Source organism: Gracilinanus agilis, chromosome 2 (genome assembly GCF_016433145.1).
Source record: "Gracilinanus agilis isolate LMUSP501 chromosome 2, AgileGrace, whole genome shotgun sequence".
NCBI lineage: Eukaryota > Metazoa > Chordata > Mammalia > Didelphimorphia > Didelphidae > Gracilinanus > Gracilinanus agilis.
Genome location: NC_058131.1, coordinates 291,407,922 through 291,435,845, shown reverse-complemented (window position 1 = coordinate 291,435,845; position 27,924 = coordinate 291,407,922). Strand labels below are relative to the sequence as shown.

Here is a 27,924-nt window from a genome sequence, read left to right as displayed (position 1 = left end):
AGGCAGGTCTTCAATGGGACATGATGCTTAAGGACAACGACCAAATTTTTGCAGAGAACATCTTTTTAAAAGAGCCTGATGCCAGTTTAAGATTTAAGGGTCACCTTATATTCCTATTCCCCAATGTTTGTCACCACTGCCCCTCATACCTCCCCATCCAAGAATAGTAGGACCAGAGAACTAAAGGAATTGGGAAGCAGCCTCAGATTTAAACCTTCATGCAATAAGGCCCTCTTGGCTCATAGATTAAACTGGGTTTCTTTTTGTTATTGTTTTTATTCTGGCACAAACACTCAATAAAACAGACATTCCCATGTATGTAGTAGAACAGAAAAGATTGTATATGAAACTGCAGGTTTCTATTATATATAATTTGCTTTTCTTTTAAAGTACATATAAAAAAATAAAGGATATATAAAATTTCAATCTGTAGCCTTTAAAGCTGCCCCATTTGTCCATTCTTCTTTCTGATATCCCTTCTATTCTTTGCAGTTTTTTAGAAGATGCCTCAATGACTCTCTTCCTTTTTTTGTATTCCTGTCACTATACTTCCTCACCCTCCTACTCAGCAGTGTGCTGAAGCCAGCTCTTGAAGGCCCTCAAGACTCCTTTGTTAAATTTTTAGTACGAGCATTTAAACCTTGAAAATCTGCAAATGCCATAAACTGGGACCTAATGTATTATTTTGTTGGTTTTCTGGACCTGAGAAAGAAATGGGGAAAATGTTAATAATACAGACTAAACTTAAAGGTCTGTTGTGTATACTTTTTTCCTGGAGAGCCTGTTGTTAAACATTTACTAGCATAGTCCTACTTCACCCCCCCCCCAACCTTACATTGGAAAAAGAAGGAAAAAAAGAAAAACAAAGAACTCGTAACAAATATCAACAGTCAAGCAAAATCGATTCCTATATTGACTATGTCGAAAAATGTGTGCTTCATTTTACATCTTGGATATTATACTTAAAAGTGATCTGATAGATTATCTAGTTCAACACGTTTTTCCCCCAAAATTTTCTTCTTTTATTATGAACTTAACAAACATACTTTTATATTCAAACAGAAAAAAGAGGGTTAAAAAAACGGTGAGTCCCCATTATTTATAAATTATTACTTTTTTAAAAGCATATATTAAGTTTAATACGGTAGAGCCTAACAGCCTTGCTTTTCTTTTTCCCCTCCAGAAATTCCTCTTTGTGTATTTAATCCAATCTCTCATTTTGCAGATGACTGCATCTTTTGAACTTTCTTTGGCAGGAGTGGTCAAAAGAATATCTCTTTGATTTATTTGTTTTTTAAATGTGCATTAGAATGGCTATGTCCAATATTTGGGTTGTCTTTTAGAGACTGCAAACCATAATGTTGATTGTCTCTTTCCCTGTGGCTCACAAGGATATAGCCAGAAAATATTAAGCAGTGAAAATCTCTATTAAACATAAATAATGAATGACCAGTTGTTTTTTCTAGGGCTTTGGTGAAACAGAGAAATCTCTCCCCCTTTCCCTGTGCACTTCCCATCAGTTTCAATAAAAATGCTATGTAAATTGTGCCCCAGTGCATAATTTTGTTCCTATATTACATATAAGGCATTAATAAGAATACCTCCTCCCTTTCATTACTGGAGAGGAGAAGAAAGAACAATTCAGCCAGTGCTGTAGTCAGGCAGATGGGAGACCAGAAATAATATTTAGATTTGGGCAGTAAAGTCTCCATTGAATCAATTTGCTTCACTTAGTGGCTTTTGCTATGTTTGACAATGGCTTTACATAAGACATTGTAAAATGAGCTAAAAAGCCATAAAGTTCTACATTTCTTCTTCCCAGTATAACCAGTGGCTTTCCAACCCTAGATTTGAAAGCACATTTTAGGATTCTTTGTGTACTGGGTGTGGTGAAGACACAGGAGCCACCAGATCTCCCCGAGTGTAGACAGACAATGTGTAAAAGGCCAGAAGTTAGAGTTCAATCCAAAATTGCAAAGCTGTGCCACAAGGAAGATGGCCAAGAATCCTCCTCTCTGTGGGTGGCAGGCACTACATGGCACCAGGGTGGAAATAGGATTGGCATAGAGGGTGGGGGAACACTGGGCTGGGTTTCAGGAGAATACAGCTGGGCAGCCTTCTGGTATGAACATTACTAAATTCTCTATCGAGAATCCTAGAGCTCAGAGAGAATTTAGAGATTAGAACTCCCAGAGAGCTTAGAAATTATTTCAGGCATCCCCTTTATTTGGCAGAAAAATAAACTGAGGCTGGGGCAGGAGAAATTACCTGTGCAAAAAGCATAGCTCATGGGCTAATGAGATAAAAGATTTAGAGCTGGATGAAGCCTCAGAAGCCATGGAGACCAACACCTTCTTTTTGCAGATAAGGAAACAAAGATCCAGGGAAGTTCAGCTTCAGTGCCAAGCTCACACAGGTGGAGAGCATCAGAGGCAAGATTTGCACTGGGGGGCCTCTCACTCCAGAGCCAGCGCTCTTTCCATTCACCACGCTGCCTCCTTGTGTCCAAGGTTACCCAGCTGGTCACAACCCAATGCTTGCATCTCTCAAGCAGAAATGGAATCAAATCTGAACCCCAGAATTCAGACATAGAATGTTCAAACTAAAAAGGATCATACAACCTTTTCATTTTAGGGGGGAGGTGAAGGAACAAGCATTTACTAAATACCTACTATGTGCCAAGCACTGTGCTAAGTAAGTCCTTTGCAAATTATTATCTCACTTGATCCTCACAATGTTCCTGAAAGGTAGGTGCTATTATTATACCCATTTTTACAGTTGAGGAGACTGAAGCAGACAGAAATTAAGTCATTTGCCTCCAATCCCATGGCTTTTAAAATGCCGAGGCTAGATTTGAACTCAGGTCTCCTTGACTCCAGGCCCAATATTCTATCCATTATGCCATTGGCATTTCTTAGATTATGAAATTGAGGACCGGAAAGAAGGAAATTATATAATGAGTTCATATCAAAAATGGGATTAGAACCCTCACTTTGGGGACTCCCAGAAATGTGCCCTAAATTACCAGAATAAATAACATCTAGAAAGCATTGCACCATTGATATCTGGTAGAGAGAAGAGAGTTTGTTTGTTTGTTTTTTAGTGGTTAGAGTGGGTAAGCTATGAGTGAACAATGATCTGCTTCTGAGGATGCAGCTTTTCTGGGCTTTGGTCATACAGTTAATTACATTTTAGAGGATTTGAAGGCAGCCTTCTGCATCTGTGTCCAGTACACTGTCCACCATGCCATGCTACCTTGTTCTTTAACCATGAGATGAAAATTGGTGTTTTTATAACAAATTAGACAACGAAATTTCAACCTGGATCTGTGTTTGGTTTCTATCTGCCTTTCCCCTGTGAATGAAAAATGGAATTAAATGGCCTATTATTATGCTTAATATTTTAGAACTTTTATTATATTGAGTATATTTTAAATAGGCTATGGTATATTTTACATGTATCGTAGTTTTTTATTTTAATTTTAGTTTCAAAAATTATTTCTGCTATATAAGGTCTCCTTAAAGTCTTCAAGCTGCTTAAGTTAGTGCTAATAATGTTATTATCACTTCAGGTTTATTTTTAAATTAAATTTTTCATCTATTCTTTTCAGATGATCTCTTATATGCAAAGTGGTTTGCAACCCTTAAAGTACCATGTAAATGTTGTTGTTATTATTATTATCAATATTATTAGGCAGGTAGGTGGTAACATGGATAGGGCTCTGGGCTTGGAATCAGGAAGACCTGAGCTCAAATCCAGCTTCAGACACTTACTAGTTGTAGGACCACGGGCACGCCACTTAGCCTCTCTTTGCCCAGGTTTCCTGAGACAGAGCTAAGTTCTGAGTGGGCTGCAAAGAAGTGTGAGGTGCAACCCTGTCCCTCCAGAAGCTAATCATCAGGGTCATAGAATCCTAGAATTGAAAAAGACCTCAGAGACCATCTAATTGACTTCCCCAAGCACAAATGCAGGGATAGTGTTTTTAACAAATGGTCAGCCAGAGTCTGCTTAAAGACCCCAAAGACGTGAGGAGATGAGACTCACCCATATACAAAAAATAAATAGTCAGTTTGGGAAAGCCTGCAATTCAGTGTTAAATTCTAATCCACTGGTTTGGTCAGTTAATATGGCCAAGAGAAATCAGGACAGACTTCCTTTCTGAGAGAAACCGTAAAATCCTACAATGTCAAAACTTGTAGGAATTTTGCAGAAAAATAGTTCTATAATTTTAAATTCTGGATCCTTTAAGCAAAATTTGGTAAAGAGTGACTTTTGCCCCCTGAGAATACCACAAGGTCATAGACCTAAAATTATTGTAAGCCTGAATTCAAATCTGGCCTCAGAATCTTCCTTATGCAGTGTTGATTCCAAGTAAGAAGATAAGCGTTAAAGAAAAATTGTAGTAAGGGCCTAAATATCACCTCACCTAGCTCCGTCATTTTATAGATGAGGGAACTAAGGCCCAAAAGAGTTAAGGGACTTGACTAAGGTCACACCATCAGTAGAAGAGTTGGGATTTGAACTCAGGTCTTCTGAATCCAGGTTCAGCAGTCTTTCCATTGTGTTGTGCTGCCTTCATTTCTTCTTCTGTCCCTTTTTTACTTACCCTCCAGCCTTTGCAAGTAGTTGTGCCTCCAAATGACCATGGTGTTAGGGTGAGGGCAGGAATGTGAAGTTACCACACTGAATATTTGGATAGTTGTATCTTTGGGGATTACTGGGGAAACATTCAGGCAATGGGTTGAAAAATTCCTCTCCTTCCACTTACATTCATTTTTATGTACATCATAACTATTTCTGGGATCTTTTTGGTACCCAATTCCAGCAGAGGCTTGGTTATTTACATGAGGATCGTGTGGTGATGGTGAACCTTTTAGAGACCATGGCTTGTACCCTGCTCCATCCCCGATGGGTGTGCTGGGGAGGGGTGGGTGAAGTAAGGAATGTCCTCAGTGCAGGGGAAGAGGAGAAGGGAAGTGGCCTGAATGCTCTGCTCCCCTCCAGCTCTGCCTCCTATAAGCCGCCCACCTTACTCCCTATGTGCTCCCATTGGCTGCTGGGCAGAGGGGTGGGGCATGTGAAAAAAATATCATCAGGCACAGTGGAAAGAGGGAGGAAAGCAGCCCCCCACCTGAGTCTCTCTGCCTTTCTAGTAACAAACACTGGCAGGGAGAGGGAGGGCAGCACATGTGCCCACCGAGAGCACTCTGTGTCCTATCTTTGGTACCTGTGCCATAGGTTCGCCAACACTGGGATAGTATGTACTATCAGAGAACTTTTGAAAGCAACATAGCTATTGAGAAACTAAAACATTAGTTCTTATTATTCTATTGTTTTATCATGTCTAACCCTTTAGGACCCCATTTGGGGTTTTCTCAGCAAAGACACTAGAGTGGTTTACCATTTTCTTCTCCAGTTCATTTTATAGATGAGGAAACTGAGGCCAACAAAGTTAAGTGGTTTGCCCAAGCTCAAATAGCTAGTATCTAAGGCCGGATTTGAACTCAGGTCTTCCAGACATCCAGCCCAGCACTCTATCTACTTTAGCTCATAGCTGCCCATTAAAACATTAAGATGGAGGGCAAATAGTAAGGAGTAGAGATGAAAAATACTAAGAATAGCAATTTGCCTATCAGCCAATGGGCAAACTTTTTCTCCTTGAAGCATTTCTGTGATTTTTTTTCTCCTTCTCTTTAGGCAATTCTCAGATAACTACATGTGATATTCATAGGAAACATTTATGGAATCATAGAATTTAGAATTGGGCTAATTCATTTTGTCCAACTCCCTCAGATTGCTAAAACAAAACAAAACAAAACAAAAAACAACTGCGGCTCAGAGAGGGGGAAATGACTTATCCAATGTAATGCAACAATGAAAAGCACAATCAGGATCTGGATCTAGGTCTTCTGACTCTAACGTGGATGTGTTAAGAACTCCCTTGTTTAATCCCAGGTGGGTTTACCCCACTACCTACACACACACACACACACACACACACACACACACACACACACATACACACACAGAGTATGCTCTTGGTATGGAAATGAATTATAAATTAGCCTGAGCTTACCATAATTAATCAAATTAATTGGATGCCTCGAATACACAGGATGCATTACTAAGTTAAATTCAAATGATTGTTGGCCTGTCCAGTTTGGGATTTTCTGTACCACTGTTTGCCTCCACTGGCACAGCTAATTGAAAATACAATAGAAACTCTGTTTCTACTGATGACATTTCTTAGTCTTTGCCTCTGCCTTGTTAAATTATGAGCTCTACGAGGTTAAAAATGGCTTTTCTCTCCTTTTATCATGTAGCCCAAGATCCAAAAGAGGCAAGAAGGTCCTATGAAAAGGCCATTTGGAATTAAAGGCCTGGATCAGGGTCTTAGCTTTGCTGCTTACCAGCCATGTATCTAAGAAAACACTTCCCCTCTCATAGCTACAATCTCCTCATCAGCAAAGGGAGGATAATGATAACTATACCACTACCTATGTCTCAGGACTGTGGCAAGAGAACCCGAGATGCTTCAGTGGATCTGGGATCTCATCAAGGTGGATACTTTCTCCAGTGATGTAGACTGCAATACTTACTTCCTTGCCTTCCTTTTATGCACTGCTCTTACCTATAAGACTCCCATGAGGGATCCATCTAACATTCTGGTGGCCTTTCTCTAGTTCTCTTGAAATTATATAAATACCAATGGTGAACATACAGGCTGTCTCTTCTCTCCATGTGATAGACTTACCTTTTTTTCCAGTCATATATCCCTCAGATGACATCCTTTCAACTACTTCTCTTACTAAATTCATTGCAGCCTGCTTAATCCTATCAGTCTTTTGGGTGATCTTCAACTCAAATTCTTCGGCAGCTATGATGTTCCATGACACTCAGACATACAGCATCCCTGGAAGAATAAGAGCTAGGGATAGCCTGCCATTTTATTAGTAGCAGGAACTTTCAGCTGAAGAATTTCTATTCTAAGGCAATTAGGCACATTTTTTGCAATCAAATGTCTTCAAAAGTTGCCTAGGACAGTAGTGTCAAACTCCAATAGAAATGGGGGCCACTAAACCATAGGTAAGGATTTTTTGTCGACTACACATTGGTGTAGAAAGTCAGATGTTGACATTTTTGGGTCATGCCCAGTTCTTGGTGACTCCATTTGAGGTTTTCTTGGCAAAGATGTTAGAATCATTTGCCATTTCCTTCTCCAGCTCTTTTTTTTTAACTGATGAGAAACTAAGGCAAATAAGGTTAAGTGACTTGTCCAGAGTCACATAGCTAGTAAGTGTCTGAGGACAGATGAGTCTTCCTGACTTCAGACCTGGTGCCCTTCCCATTGTGCTAACTTCCCCACATGTTGACATTATCTATTTTATTGTATTTTTATTTATTTGTTAACTATTTTTCAATTACATTGTAATTCACATTCCTGAATGTTAGATACCACACAAGAGGTTAAGTGATTTGCCTGGGATTACACAGCCTGTAGGTATCAGATGTGAGGACACAAGTAGGACTTGAACTGAGGCTTTCCTGACTTCTGGGCCAGCCTTCTATCCCTGGAAGAATATTGATGCTAAAAATGATCCGTCTTTATTCCAAAGAGAAGCTTGGGGTCATTAACAGCTCTGTGTAATTTCCTAAAGGCAGTCTAGCCCATTATCTTCCTCTTGTAGAACCCTGGTTCATTGTCCATTTGTAGCATTAACCTTAGATCTATGTCAATGGATATACTATACTCTATGGAATATCTGTCCAACTGAATACTATAATCTGGATAATAGGTAAATGACTTTGTCATAAGAGGACATTAAACATGTAGTGGGAGTATTACACTGCTCTTGAGGCCGTGAGAATTCTATTCCTGTTGACTGACTAAATGTTCTGTCTTGAAGTGTAGCATACATGTCCTTCCCCTGAAAAATGGCAGTAGCCTAGGCAGACAAGTTGGCATGCTGTCCTACAGGAGTTCATCGAGGGCCGTGTCCAGTAGCCTTAGGCCCGAGGCTTTGGGCTGTGACTATCCATTGCCACAACCCACAGCTGCCACTACTTACAATAATTGAAGGAACTGACACATTTTTCTGTAGGTAAAAGACACACTATAGGCTCTGGGATCCTGGCTCAGATGATGCTGTTTGTCCATTTCCAGTGGTGTAAAGCAGTGCCAAGCTACTCTGACTGTTTTTTACCCCCTGCACATAAGGTCTGCTGGGCACAACGACTGCACTGTGCAGGGATGTGCGAGTTCTTTGAGGGAGACCTTGCACATGAGGTAGCTTGTCTAATCCAGGCACTAAATCAGCCTTTATGCCCAGGAAAGAGTAAAACTCTCAATACTTCGATTACATTTCCCTCCTCTGGTGCATTTGTTTCCCTTTGCTGTCCTTCCTCTCAGAGCTCTCTTTCTGAAGATCCCCCCCCCACCCCCGTGTCAGATCTGGAACAGACCTTGTTCAACTCTCTTCTTTTAAAGAGGAAGGAAGAAAGGCCCAGAGATCAGAAGTAACTTGCCCAAGATCACTTAGCCAGTAAGTGGTAGAACAAGGTAAAAAAATGAAACCTACCTCCCCTCGTACCCAGTCTAAGGAGGCTTCTGCTATACCACCCGTTAGTCAGTTAAGCCTTTATTAAGTATCAACTATGTGCTAGTCACTGTGTTAGATTCTAGAGCCACAAAAACCAAAAATGAAACAGTCTTGCCCTCAAAGAGCTTATATTTTACTGAAAGAAACAATATTTATAAGTATCTACAAAAAAATGTAAGATGATTTGAAGGAAGGGCACTGAGAGCTGGGAGGATCAGAAAAGGTCTCATGTAGAAGGTGATTTCTTGAGCTGAGCCTTGAAGTAAATTAGAAATTCTAAGAGATAGACATGAGGAGGTAATGTATGGGAGATATCTTGGAAAAAGACACGGAGATGAGAGATCAATGACCTGTATGAGGAAGAGCAAGAAAGCAGTGGATATCACCAAAGACAACTATTTTGCAAAAGCCTTGTATTCATCCTTTATTCAGCCTGCTCCTCCATAACTAAATGTCTCTTGGCTATTATATCTAAGGCAAGGGTACTTAACCTTTTTTGTGTCCTGGCATCCTGATGAAACTTATAGTCTCCTTTGCAGAGTAAGGTTTTTAAATAATTGAAAGAAATAATGAATTTCAGTTTGATAAAAATAAAGATGTAATTTTTTTCCCATCCACACTTCTTGGAATTCTTGAAATATACCTATAGACCACTGGGAATCTCTGGACCCCAGCTTTAAAACTCCTGATTTCATGCTAGGAGAGATCCTTTCATTTAAAATAGAAGGATCATTAAAATAAAAAAATTAAATTAAATAGAGAGCCCTGAGACTCAAGAGAGTGGAGATTTGGCCAATGTCACAAAGGTAGTGAGAAACAACCAGAGTCCAACCCAGGTTCTCTAAACTATAAAGCCAATGAATGTTCTTGCTGTATACTCTCTCTGTAAGCTGTTCACAATCTGAAAAGAGTCCCTTACCATTGAGGCATCTGTGCTGAATTTCAGGAGAAAAAGATGTATAGAAAATGTCACACCAAGTAACAAGGGGGAAATTTCCAATCCATTCTGTCTCAGACTGTCCTAGGGATAGCTAGTAGTCAAATCAAACTTCTTGGCAAATAGGAATGAGCAGAGGGTTTTCCAGCAAATATGTTAAATTTTAGGAGCTACTGTTGCTGCTGCTGGAGAGTTTTACTGTCAGCTGGTAGAATTCTCCAAGGCCAGAGAATCAGCTCCCATCTAGGAGAGTAATGTGGAGAAGAGAGCAGATGAGATTGTTTTGGCTTCAGGCACCTCCCAAAGCTAAAAGCATGGGGAGCCAGCTCAAAACAACTTGCCTAGTTTATTGATGTTACATCATAATCTGATGTAATGTTAAATGATCTGTGGAAAATGGGAGTAGTTTAACCTGTGAAATGCTAGGTTAACCTGAAAAATATTCTCAGCCTCCAAATGCAATACCAAAACAAGTTCCCGGCTTGCAGGTGGAAGGCTAGGGCTATCCATAGAGAACTATGAAATTGGAATCCCCAAGGAAAACCACCAAGGGAAGACTCATTTATATGAATCTGAATTTGAAGACCAGGAAGCCCTTAAGTCTGGGACCTTGAAGTGTAGCTAAGCAGCTCTGTTCCCAAAGTCCAGAAGCCTAAGGCAGATTCCCCCAAACCTGGTTTGGGGGCAAGATGACCACTTAGGGGGAAGTGAACTCATTAAGTCCCAGTGATGCCCATTCCATTCCCCACATATCTGTGCCTGTAGACCACATGCCAACCTAGATTAATCATGGCCCATCTGCCTCGTCAGGCAAATCTTGATAATAGCAACAAGGTCAGGGTCTCATCTCTAAGCAAATCATGCATAGTGATGATTTTATTAACCACCGACTTTGATTTAAGTGGCACAAAACACAAGGGAGAGGTCCCTGAAAGCCAGTACCCATTGGAGCCAAGAGGAAGAGCCAGACCAGACCTAAGGCAGGGCCAACAGCTGTTCAGCTCAGCATCCTCTCTTAGACAGCTTTTCTTTCCCTGGGATGTCTCACCTATGCTGGCCCTTCTCCCAACCAATAAGATTCTATTATTTTTCTGGCAGTTTTTCTCTTGCCTTACTGCTGTTTGCAACACCTCCCAATTTAGTCTCATCTGCACATTTCATTAATATGCTGTTTACTCTGTCTTCAAGTGCTTTAATGAAAATGTTAAATGAGAGAGAATCTCAAACCAACTCTGGACACCATTGGACACTTAGTGGCATCTTTACAAGTAGTCCCATGGCATTGTCCAAAGAGTAGAAGCCTAAATATTCTAGAAGGAAAGATAACTTCTTCCTGTAGCCTTAGACAAATCACTTTCCCTCTTTTTTTCTCATCCGTAATATGAGAGGATTGGAACAGATGACACCTAAGACCCTTCCATCTCTGTCTGTGAATTTAGAAGATCAATGTGTTTCATGCCTTACAAAAGACTGGGAGCCCTGAATTATAACATACCCGCCAATCCCCTCTCTGTGTACATTTTAGGATATTTCCTGCCAAGAAGTTTGAATTCACATAAAGTACAGTAAGTTTCTAAAACTCCACAAAATACTGGGAGAACCTTCAAAATTCAACTAGTCCTTCCCATTGGCTCCAAGCCCAAGCTGTGTCCCATTCTGCCCTCACAGCCAATCTGTCTTCCCTATCCTTAGAGGTTTCCAAAGAAGAAGGCCCTTCCCTCTCCCTCTGTTCTAATTCTCTCTTCTAGTCTTTCACAAGGCTTAATTGGACTGAAATCCCTACTGAACAACTCTACAATGAAGCCCATTTTCTTTTGTCTTCAGTGCAGATGGCAAACATCTGGCATTCAGCTTCCATGTCATGTCTCTTCCTTTACTTGAAGACTGTTAGCCTGGCTACTTGGGTAATTGCCCTACACACACACACACACACACACACACACACACACACACACACACACACACCTGTTAATGGGCCTTTGTACCCTCTACACTCAAGGAATACTTCCCCTTCTGCTCCACTTATTTTCATTCAAACCATCCCTAAAAGTCCTACACCTGGTGGGAAGTCTTTTTTCTTCCCTCCCTCTTCAGAATTCCCCAAGGAGTAAGGTCTTATGTTGGGGTTTGTTGCCTTTTGGGGATAGCATTGTCTCCTTTGAAAGACTTGGGAGGCCCAAGCACTCCTTCTCAGAATAATGTCTTAAATAGCATAAAAAGCATAGGATTATAAAGGAAGCCAGTTCTACTAAAAACTAAATCATCAAAATAGGAAGAAAAAAATTCACAAGTCCCCTGAAATCCATGTAGCCTGTGGTCCTCAGGTTGAGAACACATGGTCTATACCCTTACTTGGTACTTAGCGTATGTTTGCCTTACTTTTTTTTAAATTTATTCAAAGATATTTTATTTTCCCAGTTACATGTAATAAAAATTTTCAACATATGTTTCCTAAAATTATAAAATCCAAATTGTCTCTTTCCCTTCCTTCCCTCTCCCTTCTCAGAAATAATAAGCAATCTGATCTGGATTATACATATATTATCATTGCCTTACATTTTAAATTATTCTCTCCCCACCCCATCCTCATTTACAATTTATTTATGCCTTTCTTAATACCATAAATTTAAAAAGAATGATTTCCCAATATGCCATTCTCTTATTGATGCTCCCTCATAACAGCGATTCTCCAACCTTCTTTAATTCCAGCTTTTTTACTACAACAAAAGCTTGCTATAAACATTTGATGTATATATGCAACCTTTCTTTTTGTCATTTACCTGCTCTACCAAAATGATCTATAAGCTCCTTGAGAATGCACCATAATAATAATAATTCCCAGTGTATAATACTTTTAAGGTTTGCAAAGTCCTTTATGTACATTATTGCATCTCACAAAAGCCTGTAAAATGCCAGTTTTACAGATATGAAGATTAAGACTCGGAGTAAATAAATAATTTGCTTAGTATCACAGAGTTAATAAGGGTCTGAAATGGGATTCAAACCATACTCTGGTCACTCCCCTGTGAAGGTTCTAGGTGTTATGCTTCCCTGTATCCTCCACAAAGCCTTATTCAGTGTAGGCACTCAGTAAATCCTTTTTCGTTAATTCTATGACCACATATCTCCTTTCCTAGACTCATTTCCCTTCTGTAGGAGGAAAAACATCCCCGTTTTAAATGGAGTGGCTACCGCATTCACCTCACCTATTATCTTACAATTCTATGCAGACATGCTCTACCCAGCCCCAGTGTGTATGTGTGTGTTGTTCTTACTGTTCACAATTTGCAGCTTTCAATTATGTGTCCTATTGTTGATCAAAAATCCCCCCCACCCTTTTCTGTGGTCATTTCTTGTTTCTTCTTTGATCTTGTCCTTGAAAATAATTGGTTCCCTGGCTTTGTAAAACTGGTTGTCAGGTCTCTGCCCAGGGTTCCATTAACATTCAAGAAATAATCTTAAGTAGCTTTGTAGATGTATTATTGAATATTTAGCTTTAAGTGGAGTGCCCATCACGTAAATGTACATTCATATATGCATTCACAGATATTCTTACATCATTTAATATGTACAAAATCTAAATATCCCTTGCCAGCTGCTCTCATTCCAAAGATGCTCATTTTAAGGATTATTTCATTCCCTACTCCTTCCCCCCCCACCCTGAATTTTTTCTTTAAAAAAACAAAAACAAAAACATTTACCTTCCATCTTATAATCAATATTGCATATTGGTTCTAAGTGGTAAGGGCTAGGGAATTGGGGTTAAGGTCACATAGCTAGGAAGTCTCCAAGTCCAGATTTGAACCCAGGACCACCTATCTTTAGGCTTGGCTTTCAATCCACTGAGCCACCTAAATGCCCTGCCTTCCCCCTTACCCAGAATTTTTCAAGTATTTTTTAATCTGGATTTTCTCAGTCCCAGCTTTGCCTTGTTGTTTCTATCTTCTCGCAATGCAGAAGTAAAGGTCTTGTCCCATATAAGCAACAAGTAAGCTTCAATACTGACTCTATCTGACCTTAACCAAATTGGAAAAAATATATGTGTCCCTCCAGTCCCATTCAACAGATCTAGCCCCACAGAGAACAATGATTAGGGTGGCCGGGAAATGAGATCATTTGGATTTCCCAACAACCCAGTGTTTAAAAGCTCATCTGTCCTTAAGCTGAATTGCCCAACCCATCCTACTCTTGGTGTATCTGCTTTCCTTATCCTTGGAGATTCCAATGAAGAAGACTCAATTCTCTCGCTCAGGGCATTTGATTAAGTCAGGAGATTGCAGGCTCTGTCATATAAAACAAAGATAGCACTCGGAATGTTAGCAACTCACATTTCTGTAGCATTTTGAAATATACAAAGTACTTTCCACACAATAGCCTTTTTAGTAGGTATTATTGCCCATGTTTTGCAGAAGAGAAAAACTCAGGCTCAGAGTTAGGTGTTAAGCAGTTTACCCAGAATCCTAGGCTGGTGTCAGAAGCTAGGACTTTGAGTACAAGTCCATCTTTCCCTTCTCTAAACCATGTTGCTTTGCTTTGACATTGAGTAATAGGGATTAGAGGTTCTTTTACAAGGAAGAAAATTTGGCCTGCTGTCCCTGAAGCTTGGTGGGATATCCCATGACTGGAGTATGGCAGTGAATGGGTCCATCTTATCCCCCACCCAAAAAAAATGGGTTAAAGGAAGACAAGAGTAGCACTGAATATTAAGATATAAACACAGGAGGAAATCCTGGAACCAGAGTGAGGTAAGTAAGGTAGAGAGCATTTGGTGAAGATCAATGGAAGGAGAAATAGAAGTGATTTTGTCATGACTACTGACCACTTAGAAAGAGGAAATAGTTGAGGAGCCTGGCAAACAGATCTCAAGGCTGGCATGCAGGTAGGATATGGTGGAGATGGGAGACTCATTTTCTGGTGAGCTCTCTGACAAAAGCAGAGCAATTAATGATGTCTTGGCTTGATAACTTTCTCTTTCAAAAAATAGATTAACCAAAGGAAAAAACAATTTTCTTCTGGATCTGATTCTCTGAGGAAAGGCAAAAAAAGGGAAAAAATAATGGGAATCTTGGAAGAAAATTAGGCATAATGACCTGACCAGCACCTGAGATTGGGGGAAGTAGATTTCAAAAGGTTCTAACATCAATGAGAAAGAAGTGGGCTAAAATCCCACAGGGGAAGTCAGCCCAAGAGAGATAGAAAAGTCAAGAATGAAATGCTGAAGACACAGAAGAAAACAATTCTGATATGGACAAAAAGCAGGGGTTTTCTGAAAAGACTGATGTGGGAGGACACAATACTCATCCATCAACTTGGGTTTTTAAGACATGTATAGAAGATGGAAGCCATGGCAGGTAAATGAAGGTGAATGTACTTCTGCCATCAATTAATTGCATGACAGAGTCATCAGGAGTGATACAACTCAGGATGAACAAGGCTATAAAGAAAACCAAGGTCAAAAAATAGAGTTGGGATAGGGGGGAGGTTAAAGCTATATTGGCAGAATAAAGATCAAAAAAGAGTTAGAACACCTGTTTGAGGTGGATGGGATGGCAATAATTGACAACAGAAAGGAAGGAAGAGCTGCTCTAATTTTTATTCTCTTTTTTTTCCTGCCAAAAATTATCTTTGAACTGGAAAGAAAAGAACAAAAATGGTTAACAAGAGCTTGACTTCCAAGATAAGTAAGAAGATAATAAGAACACACTTCTTTGTCCCCAATTAATTCAAATCACTTGTCCCAGATAAACTGCATCCTCAGGTACTGAAAGACCTGGCAAATGTGACTTCTGAGCCAATGTCAGTGATATTTGAAAGTCAGGGAATTGTGGGAGAGGTAGCACAGGACTAGAGAATGGCAAATGTTGAGATTTCAAAGGAGGAGGAGACTAATCTCTAACCACAGGCCACTGAACTTTATTTTAATTCCTGGGTAGGGGTAAGTCTAGGATGAATCATTACAGAGACAGTTAATGAACATCCCAAAAATGAAGCAGTTCTTACGGCTTCCTCAAGAATAGGTCATACTAGACCAGTGATTCCCAAAGTGGGTGCTACCGCCCCCTGGTGGGTGCTGCAGCAATCCAGGGAGGCAGTGATGGCCACAGGTGCATTTATCTTTCCTATCAATTGCTATTAAAATTTTTTAAAAATTAATTTCCAGGGGGGCTAAGTAATATTTTTTTTCTGGAAAGGGGGCGGTAGGCCAAAAAAAGTTTGGGTACCACTGGACTAGACTAAACTTACTTCCTTTTTTCAAAAGAGTTACTAATCTCATAGATCAAGGCACTACTCAAGATAGAATTTACCTAGATTTTAGCAAAGAGTTTCATAAAGTATTTTATTCTCTTCTTTTTTGCATCTAATATGAAGAGATGAAAACTAGGTCATAATAATAGTTAGATATGTTTGGAAAAGAGTGACAAGCTATACACTTAATAGGAAGTCTTCAGAGGAATGCCATGGGAATCTGTGCTTGTCCTCTGCTGGCTAATATTCTTATAAATTATTTGAATATACCATATGCTTATCAGATTTACAGATGAAAAAAAAGCTGAGAATAATGTGAGGATCCAAAAAGTCCTTGATAAGCTGAATCTAATATGATGGAATCCAACAGGAATAAATGTAAGGTCTTATCTTTGTTCAAAACATTTTACCAGGACAAAATGGAGATGGCACATTCAGACAGTGATTTGTCTGAAAAAGATTTATGGTTTTTAGTGGACATCAAGGTCAATGTGAATCCACACTGTGGAGTAGTAGCCAGAGAAGTGATCTTAGGCTGCTTTGAAAAGCCTCATTACTTGACCTGGGACAATCCTGAAAGTCTTATGATGGTGGATACTATCCACCTCCAAAGAAAGAACTGTTGGAGTCATTTTTCATATCAATGTATTTATGGGGTTTTTTTGGAGTTTGGGTTATGTATGAGTGTGCTCTTTACAACTATGACCCATATTTAAGTGTGTTTTGCATGACAATAAAAATAAAATATAGGGGGAAAAGCATCATTGCTTCTAAGAAGTGGTGGGACTACACAGCTTCTGAAGTTCTTTCCAAATCTAAGATTTTATGATTTTTAAAGTCCTTTATTATGGTTAAATTTCTGGTTTAGCAGAGACTACTAAGCAGCCAGCTAAGAGTAAGTAAGAATGATACATAGGAGAGGGAGACAACTGGGCAAGTGAAGAAAGGAGGAGAGAGGAAAGGAAAAAAAGATGGAGGCAAGTCTTCCTTGTCTCCCTATTGCCTAGAGGATAAACAACAAATTCTTCAACATGACATATAAGACCATTTACAAGGTAGGTGGCTCCTACCTCCCCCTCCTAGACTGCCTTTACATTTTCCTCCATGAACTCTACATTCTGGCCCAACTATCTGCTAGCTGTTCCCCAAAATTGACCTTCCATTTCCAATCTCTTAACCTTTGCACTGGCTGTTCTCCATTCCCAGAATGTAATGCCATTTCATTACTGTCTCTCTTCAATCCTTAGCATCCTTTAAGGCTCAACTCCAGTGGAACTTTCTTGTTCTCTTCTGTTGTCATTTACTCCTTTCTCAAATAATTTTATACTTTGTAACCCAACAATGTGATGGCAGATTCTTGACAGAAGGAACTGGTCCACTTATTTTTCCTTTGTGTTCCCAGGCCTAGCAAAGGGTCTTTCAGATAGCATGCAATATTGGTTTGTTGAATTGAAATATATTTCAGTTTCCTCATTTGTAAAATGAGGAGGTGGGGTAAAGTGATTTTGAAAACCGCTTCCAAACTAAATCCTGTGATTCTTTAAGGCACATGGGATTACAAGGTCATGGAGACAACTTAGAAAGTCCTTATTTTACAGATAAGGAAACTGAGGTTCGGAGAGAATGAATGATTTCCTCGAGTCCACACAGAGAAGTGAAAGAGTCAGGATTTGAATCTAGATCTTTTGACTTCAGATCCACTAATCTTTCTAGTATACCATGTATTTATTAACAAAACACAACTTGCCCACAGGTGGAGCAGACCAAAAGATAGTAGAAACATGCTGATAGGCCCAATGACTTTGGAAACCTCCTTTTCCATAGAAAATCTGGCTCATAAGAGGGTACAAACCTAAAACAGAATTCTTGGTAGAAGGTAAAAAGTAGCCAGAGAAATCCAAGCCAAAGGTAGCCAGTAGAGTAAGGAGCCTTCATTCCAATTTGACTAGACATCAGAAGAGAATGTCCTGTGGGACCAGAAGAAAAGGACTTGCTTGACATTTTCCCCATAGGAATGGTCTCTATAAATCTGGGTATACTCATTATGTTTTGTCTGGCTTCTGACCTTCCACTATCTACTTCACTTATTTTTACCTAATTACTTCCATGTTTTAGCTTCCAGTTCCATGTCCAAAGTCAAACATTTAGTCCTATAAACTCAGCCCAAGCTTGCTTCCAGTTCAGCTTGCTGTTCTTCTGACCTTCTGACGCTATTACCAGGAATACTTTTTAGCGAAACTTAGTTTGTGGGTGGCCTTTTGATTTTTTCCCCCAGATATGTGGAATTGAGCTGGTACTTCATTGACTGTGTAGCTCAGGGAGAACATAGTGAGTTCCTTCAACCATAAATAGGCAAGTATAATTTGAGTGACCTTTAAATTCCCTTCCAATGCTAAAGTTATATGAGCCTAGGATTCCATATCTAGGGTGCGGAAAACAAATGTGGCTTGGGGGAAGGGGAGGTGGTAGCAATGACTAATATATCACAGAATCATCCAAATATGCAAGCTGTCTGACTGGAACTACATTTCAGCTCTCTCTAGCAGGATTTGGGCCTTGGAGCCCAAATTTCTTACTTGACTAATCTTCCCATATTTTAAGGTGTCTAAAAATTAAGTATCTTAAGCACACCAAAATTCCTTCAAGTTATTTTTACTTTGACTCCAATGCCCCCCCTCCCCAAGGCTTTGGGCTTCCACATTTTTATATCCCTTTTTAAAATATGGGAGACCTACTTAGACCTAGAAAAACTGACAGAGAATAAGACACTTTGGATTCCTATCGTGTTCCATGAGACTGTTGCAGAGAGATTATGAGAAACCTTTCTCCCCTGTTTTGAGGAGCTGGAGCCTAGTGATTGCTATGACTCAAATTTGGGATCATTTATGAAGGAAAATCCTTTTCCTTCCAAGGAAGTATCTGAAAAATCATAGAGCAGGCCTAGTTAATATAGAGAATGATGCTGAAAATGATAATGGGATAGTATAAGGATCAGACTTGTGATTTCATTAATATAGGGAGGTCTTAGTATTATTAATTCATTATTATAATATTGTCATATTATATAACATTATATAAATTCATATCATAATATAATGTTATATTATATAGATATATTTTATTATTTATTATTATAGATATAATATCTAATTAATATAGTAATGCAGATTACCACCGTCTCAGCAGTTCATAGTCTTGGAGAATATCAGAGACCGCTCAGATATGAAGTGACTTGTCCAGAGTCATAGAGACAATAAGTGTCAGACAGGATTTGAAACCAACTAATCTTATCTTTGATACCAGTTCTCCCACTACATCTTGAATGATTATGAAAATGCTTTATTTCTATATTTATTTCTATATAAACTATATTTCTATAGTTCTTTAAAGTTTGCAGAGCAATTTTCTCCTGACAACTCTGTGATGTAGGCAGTATAAGTATTGCTCTCCCCATTTGACAGACAAAAGGAATTGGGGGCTTGAAGAGAGCCAAGATTTCCGGGGCTAAAGTTATGGGTGTTAACTTCTCTTACACATTAGACTAGAGTCCTGGGGAGCCTGGGGCATGGTGTGGTAGAGAGAATGCTGAACTTCAAGTCAGAGCATCTAGATTCAAATGCTTATGAGATCTTGGGCAAATCTCTTAAGCCCTCTGGGCCTTGGTTTTCTCATGGATAAAATGAGAGAGTTGGGCTACATAACTTCTAGGTTCCCTTCAAATCTAAATCTAGGATCTAGTAATATCATGATTGATCTTCCTAGGGGTCATGCTATGGTGCCCTTCTCTAGGAGGAAGAATGGTACAAGGGAAAATCGCTGGCTCTGGCATGAGATGACCTGAGATCAAATTCCACCTCGGTTGGGTCCTACTTGTGTGGTCTTGAGAAAAAGTCCCTGGGCCTTAGTTTGCTAAAATGTAAAGTGAGGAGGCTTAAGTAGGTGGCCTCTACAGTCCCTTCTGACTCTAGAGCTATGATCTCATCCTTCCTGAGACCTTCCAATCATGGTTCTGAATCAAGAAAGATTACCTAAAAGATTAGTAGGTCTTTTCAGTACTGGTGCCAGGGAGACAGGACCGATGCTCAGTTTATAGGCTAACAGACTTATTATAAGTGTAAACTTGAAGTCAGGAGATATAGATTCAAGGCACTTCGTTTCTCAGAGACTCCGATACACCAAAGAATGGCGATGGAGATCCCAGGACAAAGATTCTTTCCAGGAAGAGTAGTGTTGGCTTGATTGTTCTTGACCATGTGGTGGGCCCTCTGGCCAGATTCCAGGTAGACAAGAGGGAGGTTAGTGAGCCCAAGAAGTTGTGATGGCTGGTTGTGATTAGATACTAGATTTCATTTATTCAATAATTATCTCAGGCCCTGCCTCAGGAGAAGATTCCCATGCCTTGTAATCTCATGATTCAGTAATGAGTTAAGTTTGTTTTATCTTATTTACCTTAGTCACTAATTATCTCTTTAAAAAATGAAAAGACCCTTACCTTCTGGGTGTTACCTTCCCTTCTCCCAACCCAGGACACATTAGAATAGAGTCCTGGGGAGCCAGGATGTAGTAGAGAGGATGTTGAATTTCAAATCAGAGCATCTAGATTCAAATTCTGGATCTGTCATTTATTATTAAGGCAAAAGAGTAGTAATGGCTAGGCAAGAGGGGTTTGGCCAGGGTTACACTACTAGGAAGTGACTAAGGTCAGATTTGAATATAGGACCTCCTGTCTCTAGGGCTGGTCCTCTATCTACTGAGACACCTAGCTACCTGCCTTATTATCTCTTTTAAAAAAAAAAACCTAGGGGGAAACTGCATAGCTCAGTGGATGGAGAGACAGGCCTAGAGACAGGAGGTCCTGGTTTCAAATCTGACCTCAGACACTTCCTAGTTGTGAGACCCTGGACAAGTCACTTAACCCCCATCGCCTACCCATTACTGCTCTTCTGCCTTGGAACCAATACTTAGTATTGATTCTAAGTGGAGGATGAGGGTTCAAAAAAACCCAAAATTCAACATTTCTCTTCAGTGGCCTTAAAGGAATGGGAGGCTGGAAGTTCACACATAGACCAGGAGAATCTGAAAGACCTGGAAGACCTTGGACTCTGGGTAAAGCCTGGGGACAACAGAAGAGACACCCAGAAAAGAGCAGTGAATGTAGTGGCTCAGGGGTACCAGCCAACAATATGCAAGTAAGGCAGCGAACAAGAAAGGAAGGAAACCCAGATGGTTTTCTGGCGTGCAGTTGTTCAATTGTTATGTTTCAGGGACTTTCTATGTGTAATTGTCTTTTACTTGAATACCTTCAATCATTGCAGGCTACATAACGGTATTACATCAAACACAACTGATGTCTGCCTGGAGTCTATTTCTTCACACTCCAGGCTCTCTGGTATCATTTAAACTAAAAATTTGCAGCCCTAAGTGTATCCAAATCTGTGTAATCCCCAGCCTAATTTGCCTCACAGAAGACAGATGGGTGTGGAAAAGTGAGGTAAAAGGGATGGTGAGGGGTGGGAGGAACTTGAGAGTCTTGCTAGATAGTACTAGGGAGGCCAAACAGCTGACAGTTCCCCCAACATCCTTATTATTCACATAGGTCTTTTGGCCCAAAACATGAGAACAAGAAACAGTTGGGCAGGTAGAACTCTGGACAACCAGGGAAACCTGAGTTCAAAGATGGCCTCGGGTACTTGCTAGCTGGGTGATCTCTGCCTGCCTCAGTTTTCTCATTTGTTAAAAAGTGGCTAGCCATAGAGCCTATGTACTGCAGTTGTTGAGGATTAAGTGAGATAATATTTGTAATGCCCTTAAACAAATACATAACACAAAAAGTAGCATACATCAATGCTAGCTATAAGAACTAGTCTCAAATTCAAAGCATCTGTACCTCACCTGAGTATTAAGTGAGGAGAGAGGAGCTCCAGGCAAGGAACCCATGCTCAGGTAAATTAAAAAAACAAAAGTAGTTTGAGCAAGTACAAAGTCCTGCTGTGTTTTAATCCTTTCATTTACCTCATCCTCAGTCTACTCTAACATAATACCTGAAATGATAGGTTTGGTCAAAGGAGAGGATTAAAAATTCATATGAGAGGCCACTTACAAATACCTTCTCTTTTCCTCCCCACAAACTGAGGGAATTATAATAAGGGAATTGTGAATATGGTCATTTTTTAAAGTTACGTACTTCATAAAAACTCCACTGAAATTGGAAGCATATTTGCATTAACATAAGGCAGTTTGAACAAGTCTAGAAATATATTCTTTTGAAACATGGTTAGGGTTTTGAAATTTGGTTTCAAAAGATTCTAATTTTATTTTCAAAAATTTATCCCTTTTGGGGCAGCTGGGTAGCTCAGTGGATTGAGAGCCAGGCCTAGAGACAGGAGGTCCTAGGTTCAAATCCGGCCTCAGACACTTCCCAGCTGTGTGACGCTGGGCAAGTCACTTGACCCCCATTGCCTACCCTTACCACTCTTCCACCTATAAGTCAATACACAGAAATTAAGGGTTTAAAATTAAAAAAATAAATTAAAAAAATGTAAATAAAAAAAAATTTATCCCTTTGAAAACTCCAGTGGGGCCAAGCTCTTGAACTTGGGACGCTATATCATAAGTGAGAAATTTGAGGTTATTAATCAGCAAATTCAGTATATGTGAAACTCTACAAACTTTAAAACAGTCTATGCATTAGCTATTAATATTGTTGCTTTTATTTAAATGGGAAAAGAACTACTACAGTTAGGGGAGGACATAGCAAGGAAGGGAGCCAACTAATGACCCAAAGAGCAGACCTCAGGGCAATGGTTCCTAAATGGTAGACCTTAGTTCCACTAGGTATGCCAACAATCTTATTGTACTTAACACTTTCAGTTGTATGCCATTCATCTAATCTAGCCAGTCTCCTGACTGTCCCTGATTACAAACTTTAAATGTTCAGTAAACCCAGTTAAAGCAAAGAAGAATACAGTAATATTATTTTGTTGTTGTGTTCAGTCATTTCAATCGTGTCTGCCTCTTCCTGACCCCTTTTGGGGTTTTCTTGGCAAAGATACTGAAGTGGTTTGCCATTTCCTTCTCCAGCTCATTTGACAGATGAGGAAACTGAAGCTCACAGGCTTAATGGACTTGCCCAGAACTAGTAAATGTCTGAGGCAGAATTTGAACTCATGAAGATGAATCTTCCTGATTCCAAGCCCAACACTCTATCCACTGTGCCACCTAGCTGCCTTATAATAATACTATGCAATGAGGAAAAAAAAATGTTTTTTAAGAACCTCTCCTTGGAAAGGAGGGTGATCATGCTCTAAGATGCACTCAAAAAAACGCCACATCAGTGTTTCTGAAAGCACAACAGTTTGCCCTTAAATTAGCATATCCACATCACTCCAGGGGAGCCCCCTGAGATGATACTAAGGGTCATAGAGATTGGATAGCAAACTCTTGTTCCCTCCCTTTCAACTCTCTCCAAAGAGAGAGCAGTAATTGACTGGATGCAATAAGATTAAACTATATTGTCCCTAGAGAAGCAGCTTGGATTATTGGCTAGAAAGTCAGCCTGGGAGTCAAGAAGACCTGGGTTTGAGGGCTACCTCTGATATATACTGTCTGTGTGACCCATGGTAAAGGACTTAATCTTTCAGGCAGTTCTGTAAAACTGTAAGTTGCAGATTTGTATGAGTAGAGAAGTTTTCTCATAGTTAATTTCCTCTCTCTCAGATCTGGTCCCTCTCCTCCCCAAAAATGCTTTTCTAACATGAGGTTAATTGAAAGGAAAGTAATACTATGTATTCTGACTAAATACTAAAAAATACTATTGTCCAAGGCCAGAAATAACAATTAGCAAATTTAGTGAGGGTCTTTTACTCACAAGAATATGAATTACTGATTTGTTCCAAATGAGATGTCCTGATTTTATTAAAATTGCTAATTCATCCAGACTCACAAGTATTGATTAAGGATCCACTATGTGCCAGATGCTGGCAGTATAAAGACAAAATTGAAAATGGCCCCTGTCCTCAGAGAGCTTTTATTCTATAGGAATATGATGTTCTTCTCTTGAATTCAAAGCATGAGTTATACAAGTGTAAAAGAGAGGAAGTAAAGCTTGACTATATAGTCCATGTAAAAAAGATGTGAGGACTTAAGAGGATTATAAGGTCTAGGGAAACTTAGGTGGTGCCATAGTGCAGAGAGCTCTGGCCCTGGCATCAAAAAGGCTCACCTTTTCCTGAGTTCAAATCTGGCTTCATATACTTACTAGCTTCATGAGCTTGGGCAAGTCACTTAACTTGCTTCAGTTTCTTAATCTGGAAAATGAGCTGAAGAAGAAAATGGTACACTGTAGTATCTCTGCCAACAAAACCCTAAATGGGGTCACAAAGAGTCAGACATGACTAAAATGACTAAACAAGGTCTATATCAGTTAATAATGTGACACAAGAACATCACCCCAAAATAAAACCCTACTATTAATACTCTCTTAAATTTAATTAACTTAATTAAATTTGATTAAGTAAAATTTAATTAAGTAAAATTTAATAATACTATTAAATTTAAATACTACTAGTATTAAATTACATTTAATACTACTATTAAAACTGCATTAAAAAAACTGCATTAAGAGAAGCATAGTGATCAAAACAAGGAAAATGGAAATTTTTTTTATTTTTATTTTGAATATTTTCCCCTAGTTACATATTTCATGTTCTTTCCCTCTCCCACAAGCCTCCCTAACCCCCCTTAGCCGAAACACAATTCCACTGGGTTTTACATGTATAGTGATCAAGACCTAATTGCATATTATTGATAGTTGGACTAGAGTTATCATTTAGTGTCTACATCCCCAATAATATCCCCATCAGCCCATGTGTTCAAGCAGTTGTTTTTCTTCTGTGTTTCTCCTTCCAAGATGGAAATTCTATGGTGACAACTAACCAGGGCAAATTATATGGAGAATGTTATATTTTCAGTTTTATTTGGGGATTTTGGTTTTTTATGAGTGTGCTCTTATAACAGGGGCCAATATGGAAGTGTGTTTTGCGAGATAATTTTTTAAAAAAGAATCACCTAAAAAATGTATTTTATTGTAGGTGCCATCTTTTAGGAAATACATCAGTGAAAGTATTCTAAAATTTTATAGTCCTTACATATTACAGAGGGAATAGGGGCCTAGTCAACACCTGTAATTAAGGCACAAGACCTTGCTTAAGCTAGCAAATAATTATTTTATTTTTGACAAAATGAATTTGCAAATATGGCTTTTATTAATGTATTTTCTCATTGTTCTCCCCTACCAGGCATTATTAATTTTATACACATATCTACATAGACCCATACTATATTAACATATATAAATGCATATGTAGACATGCATGTACACATGAGTGTGTGTGTGTGTGTGTATAAAAGCCTCCCTCTTTGCTAATTACAAAAGAGATGTACCTTCAGTGGGGCACTGCAGCGACTTCTATAGAGAACAAAGCATTTTTGCCCCTAAAAAAGGCCCTTTATTCAGCCAACTTATAATTTCTGAAAGGCAGCATGATGGAATGGATAGAAGGCTGGTCGTGGATTTGGAAGACTGGGGTTTCCCCCTCGCAGTCTCCTACTCTTAACATATCCTAAGTGGGGGTGAGTTTCTGTACCGCTTTGTGCCCTAGGCAAATGTTTAAGACCTATAAGGTGCTGAAAAGGCGCCTGTTTGCTTCAGTGTCAGGAGTTTATTCATCTTAGAGTTCCTGGACCAATAAAATCATGGATCCAGTGCCCATCCTCTCTAGTACTTGTGGTCATGAAGAGTTTTCTGTAGAATCTGCTACTGTGGGGGCAGTGGTCAGAAGCGGGGAGATGTCATACCTAGGAGAAGAAAAAACTGACAATGTCAGGGCGGGGAGTGGATTTTCCTGAGCAAGCTCCTTGGATGTTAGAACATACTTGGATGTCGATGGTGAATAAATGAGTGTGTTTGAAATGTAGTGCCAAGCCCTCCCGCCTCCCTTCCTCCTGGTGCCTTTGCATGTGACATTTTCCACTGGGGAGACAGATCTTTAAGGTCTTAAGGAAAAGAGTGTCACACCTCCCACTTCTTAAAATGGCCCAGGGACACATTTTCCCACTTCTACCCTCAAACCTCATAGGGGCTTTAGTAGATTGGGTCTACTAATACAAAATCTGTACTATTTTGGATACAGGCTGGCTACAGGGAAGTTTACCTTTGTGCCAGCTGTCTAGAAAGGGTATATTAATGACTTAATAGTCTGAAAGGGATTTTCTCTTGCCTGATACCATTTGTGAATAAAAGCCCTGAACTGGTCTGGGCTCTAAAGCTGGATGTGCCACTAAATAGCTACATACCCTTGGGTAAGTTCTTTCTTCCCTTTAGGTTTTCTTTTCCTTCTCTGTAAAATGACAGGATTAGATTTAGAGTCCCTTTCAGCTTTAAAATCCTATGTTTTAAGCCTCTTCCACCTTGACCATTCTATGTTCTAAAGCAGTGATTCCCAAAGTGGGCACCACCACCCCCTGGTGGGTGCTCAGCAATCCAGTGGGGCAGTGATGGCCACAGGTGCATTTACTTTCCTATTAATTGCTATTCAAATTTTTAAAAAATTAATTTCCAGGGGGCTAAGTAATATTTTCCTGGAAAGGGGGCGGTAGGCCAAAAAAGTTTGGGAACCATTGGTCTAAAGCTTCTTCTAGCTCAGACTTTCAGTGTTTTCTGTTCTAAGGCACTTCGAGTTCTAATGTTCCATGTTCAAAAATCCCTTCCAGTTCTGGCATTGTTAGCTTTGTTCTCTGATGAATGCTCCTTCTAGGTTCAACATTCTATATTCTGTGTTCTAAAACAGTGCTATCAAACTCAAGTAGAAATGGATCCCTGCAGCCAGCGTATTAACTTGGAAAACTAAACATTAGCATTATATATATTGTGCTGTATTTTTATTTATCTTATTAAACATTTTCCACTTATATTTCCAACTGGTTCAGGCCATACTTGGGAGTTTTGCAGACTACACCTCTGTCATCTTCTAGGTTTATGATTCTAGTATTCTGTGATACTTTTTTCACCTGAAGAATATTCTTATGACATTTGATGTATTTGGTGTTTTTTAGGATTATTCATGAAGATGGTTTCTCTGGAGAAGACGTGAAGCAGTATAAGCCTGTGGTCTATAGCAACACTATCCAATCCCTGGCAGCTATTGTCCGTGCCATGGACACCTTGGGCATTGAATATGGTGACAAGGAACGAAGGGTAGGTCGATATTCTGATTGAGACAGTGGCTCCTCTCTCCATTATTCGAGCTTTCTCCTTTTTTAAATACCAGGCTGCCTGGAAGGAATGGCTGTGGATTATGCCGCATAAGAGAAGGCATATTTACACAACCTAAGCAAATAGATCCAACTGACTTGGTAAATATAATCGAAAAAGGACCTCAGAGTGAAGAAACTTGAAGAAAGAGCTTTTAATCAAGGCAGCCCCAATGCCAGGTTTCTTCGGCAGATAAGAAATGTGTCTGCTGACCTAAAGCTGAGTATACCAGCACTGCAGTAATACCGAACTGCTGAAAATGAAGTTAAAGCATCTTCCAGTTAGTCAACATGCATTTATTAAGGATCTACTATGTGCCAGGCAGTCTACTAAGCCCTAGCACAAAGGGTACAAAGAAGGGTAAAAGAGAGTCCCTAGTTTCAACAAGCACATTTTTCCCCCTGAAAAAGTCTGCTTCATGCAGGATCTCTCCCTCTTTTGCTTCATGGGGGGGGGGGGGTTGAAGAATTGTATTTAAAATGACTCTCTCCCTCCTCCCCCACAAAAGAAAGTATTTTCAGCCACCCTAGGGTGAATGTGGGATATTTCTGACAGATGTCTAAGTTCTCTCCTCCCCTATAGGAAGGCCGTGTCATAGAGCAGGGGCTGTTTTTAAGGTCTATTTCTAGGCACCCGTTAAGTGGTGAACAAAGTAAGTATATAAAAGAAGCTTGTTTGCAAACATTTGAATTAACCACAGGACTGAATTATACCCAACCACTCTGGAAACACTAAATAGAGAGGGAGAGGGAGAGGGAAAGGGAGAGGGAGAGGGAGAGAGGGAGAGAGGGAGAGAGAGGGAGGGGGAGAGAGGGAGAGAGAGGAAGGGG

The 27,924-nt window shown here is 39.6% G+C and overlaps 1 protein-coding gene across 3 annotated transcripts in view; it reads left to right on the top strand.

The window, feature by feature from the left end:
* The window catches only part of LOC123237302 (guanine nucleotide-binding protein G(o) subunit alpha), a 237,441-nt gene that overhangs the window by 79,116 nt on the left and 130,401 nt on the right, over positions 1-27,924 (top strand). For all 3 annotated transcript variants that reach the window (XM_044664135.1, XM_044664136.1, XM_044664137.1), the window contains exon 3: positions 26,896-27,037. In XM_044664135.1, coding sequence (XP_044520070.1) covers positions 26,896-27,037 — 142 coding nt within the window. The remainder of the gene's footprint in view (positions 1-26,895; positions 27,038-27,924) is intronic.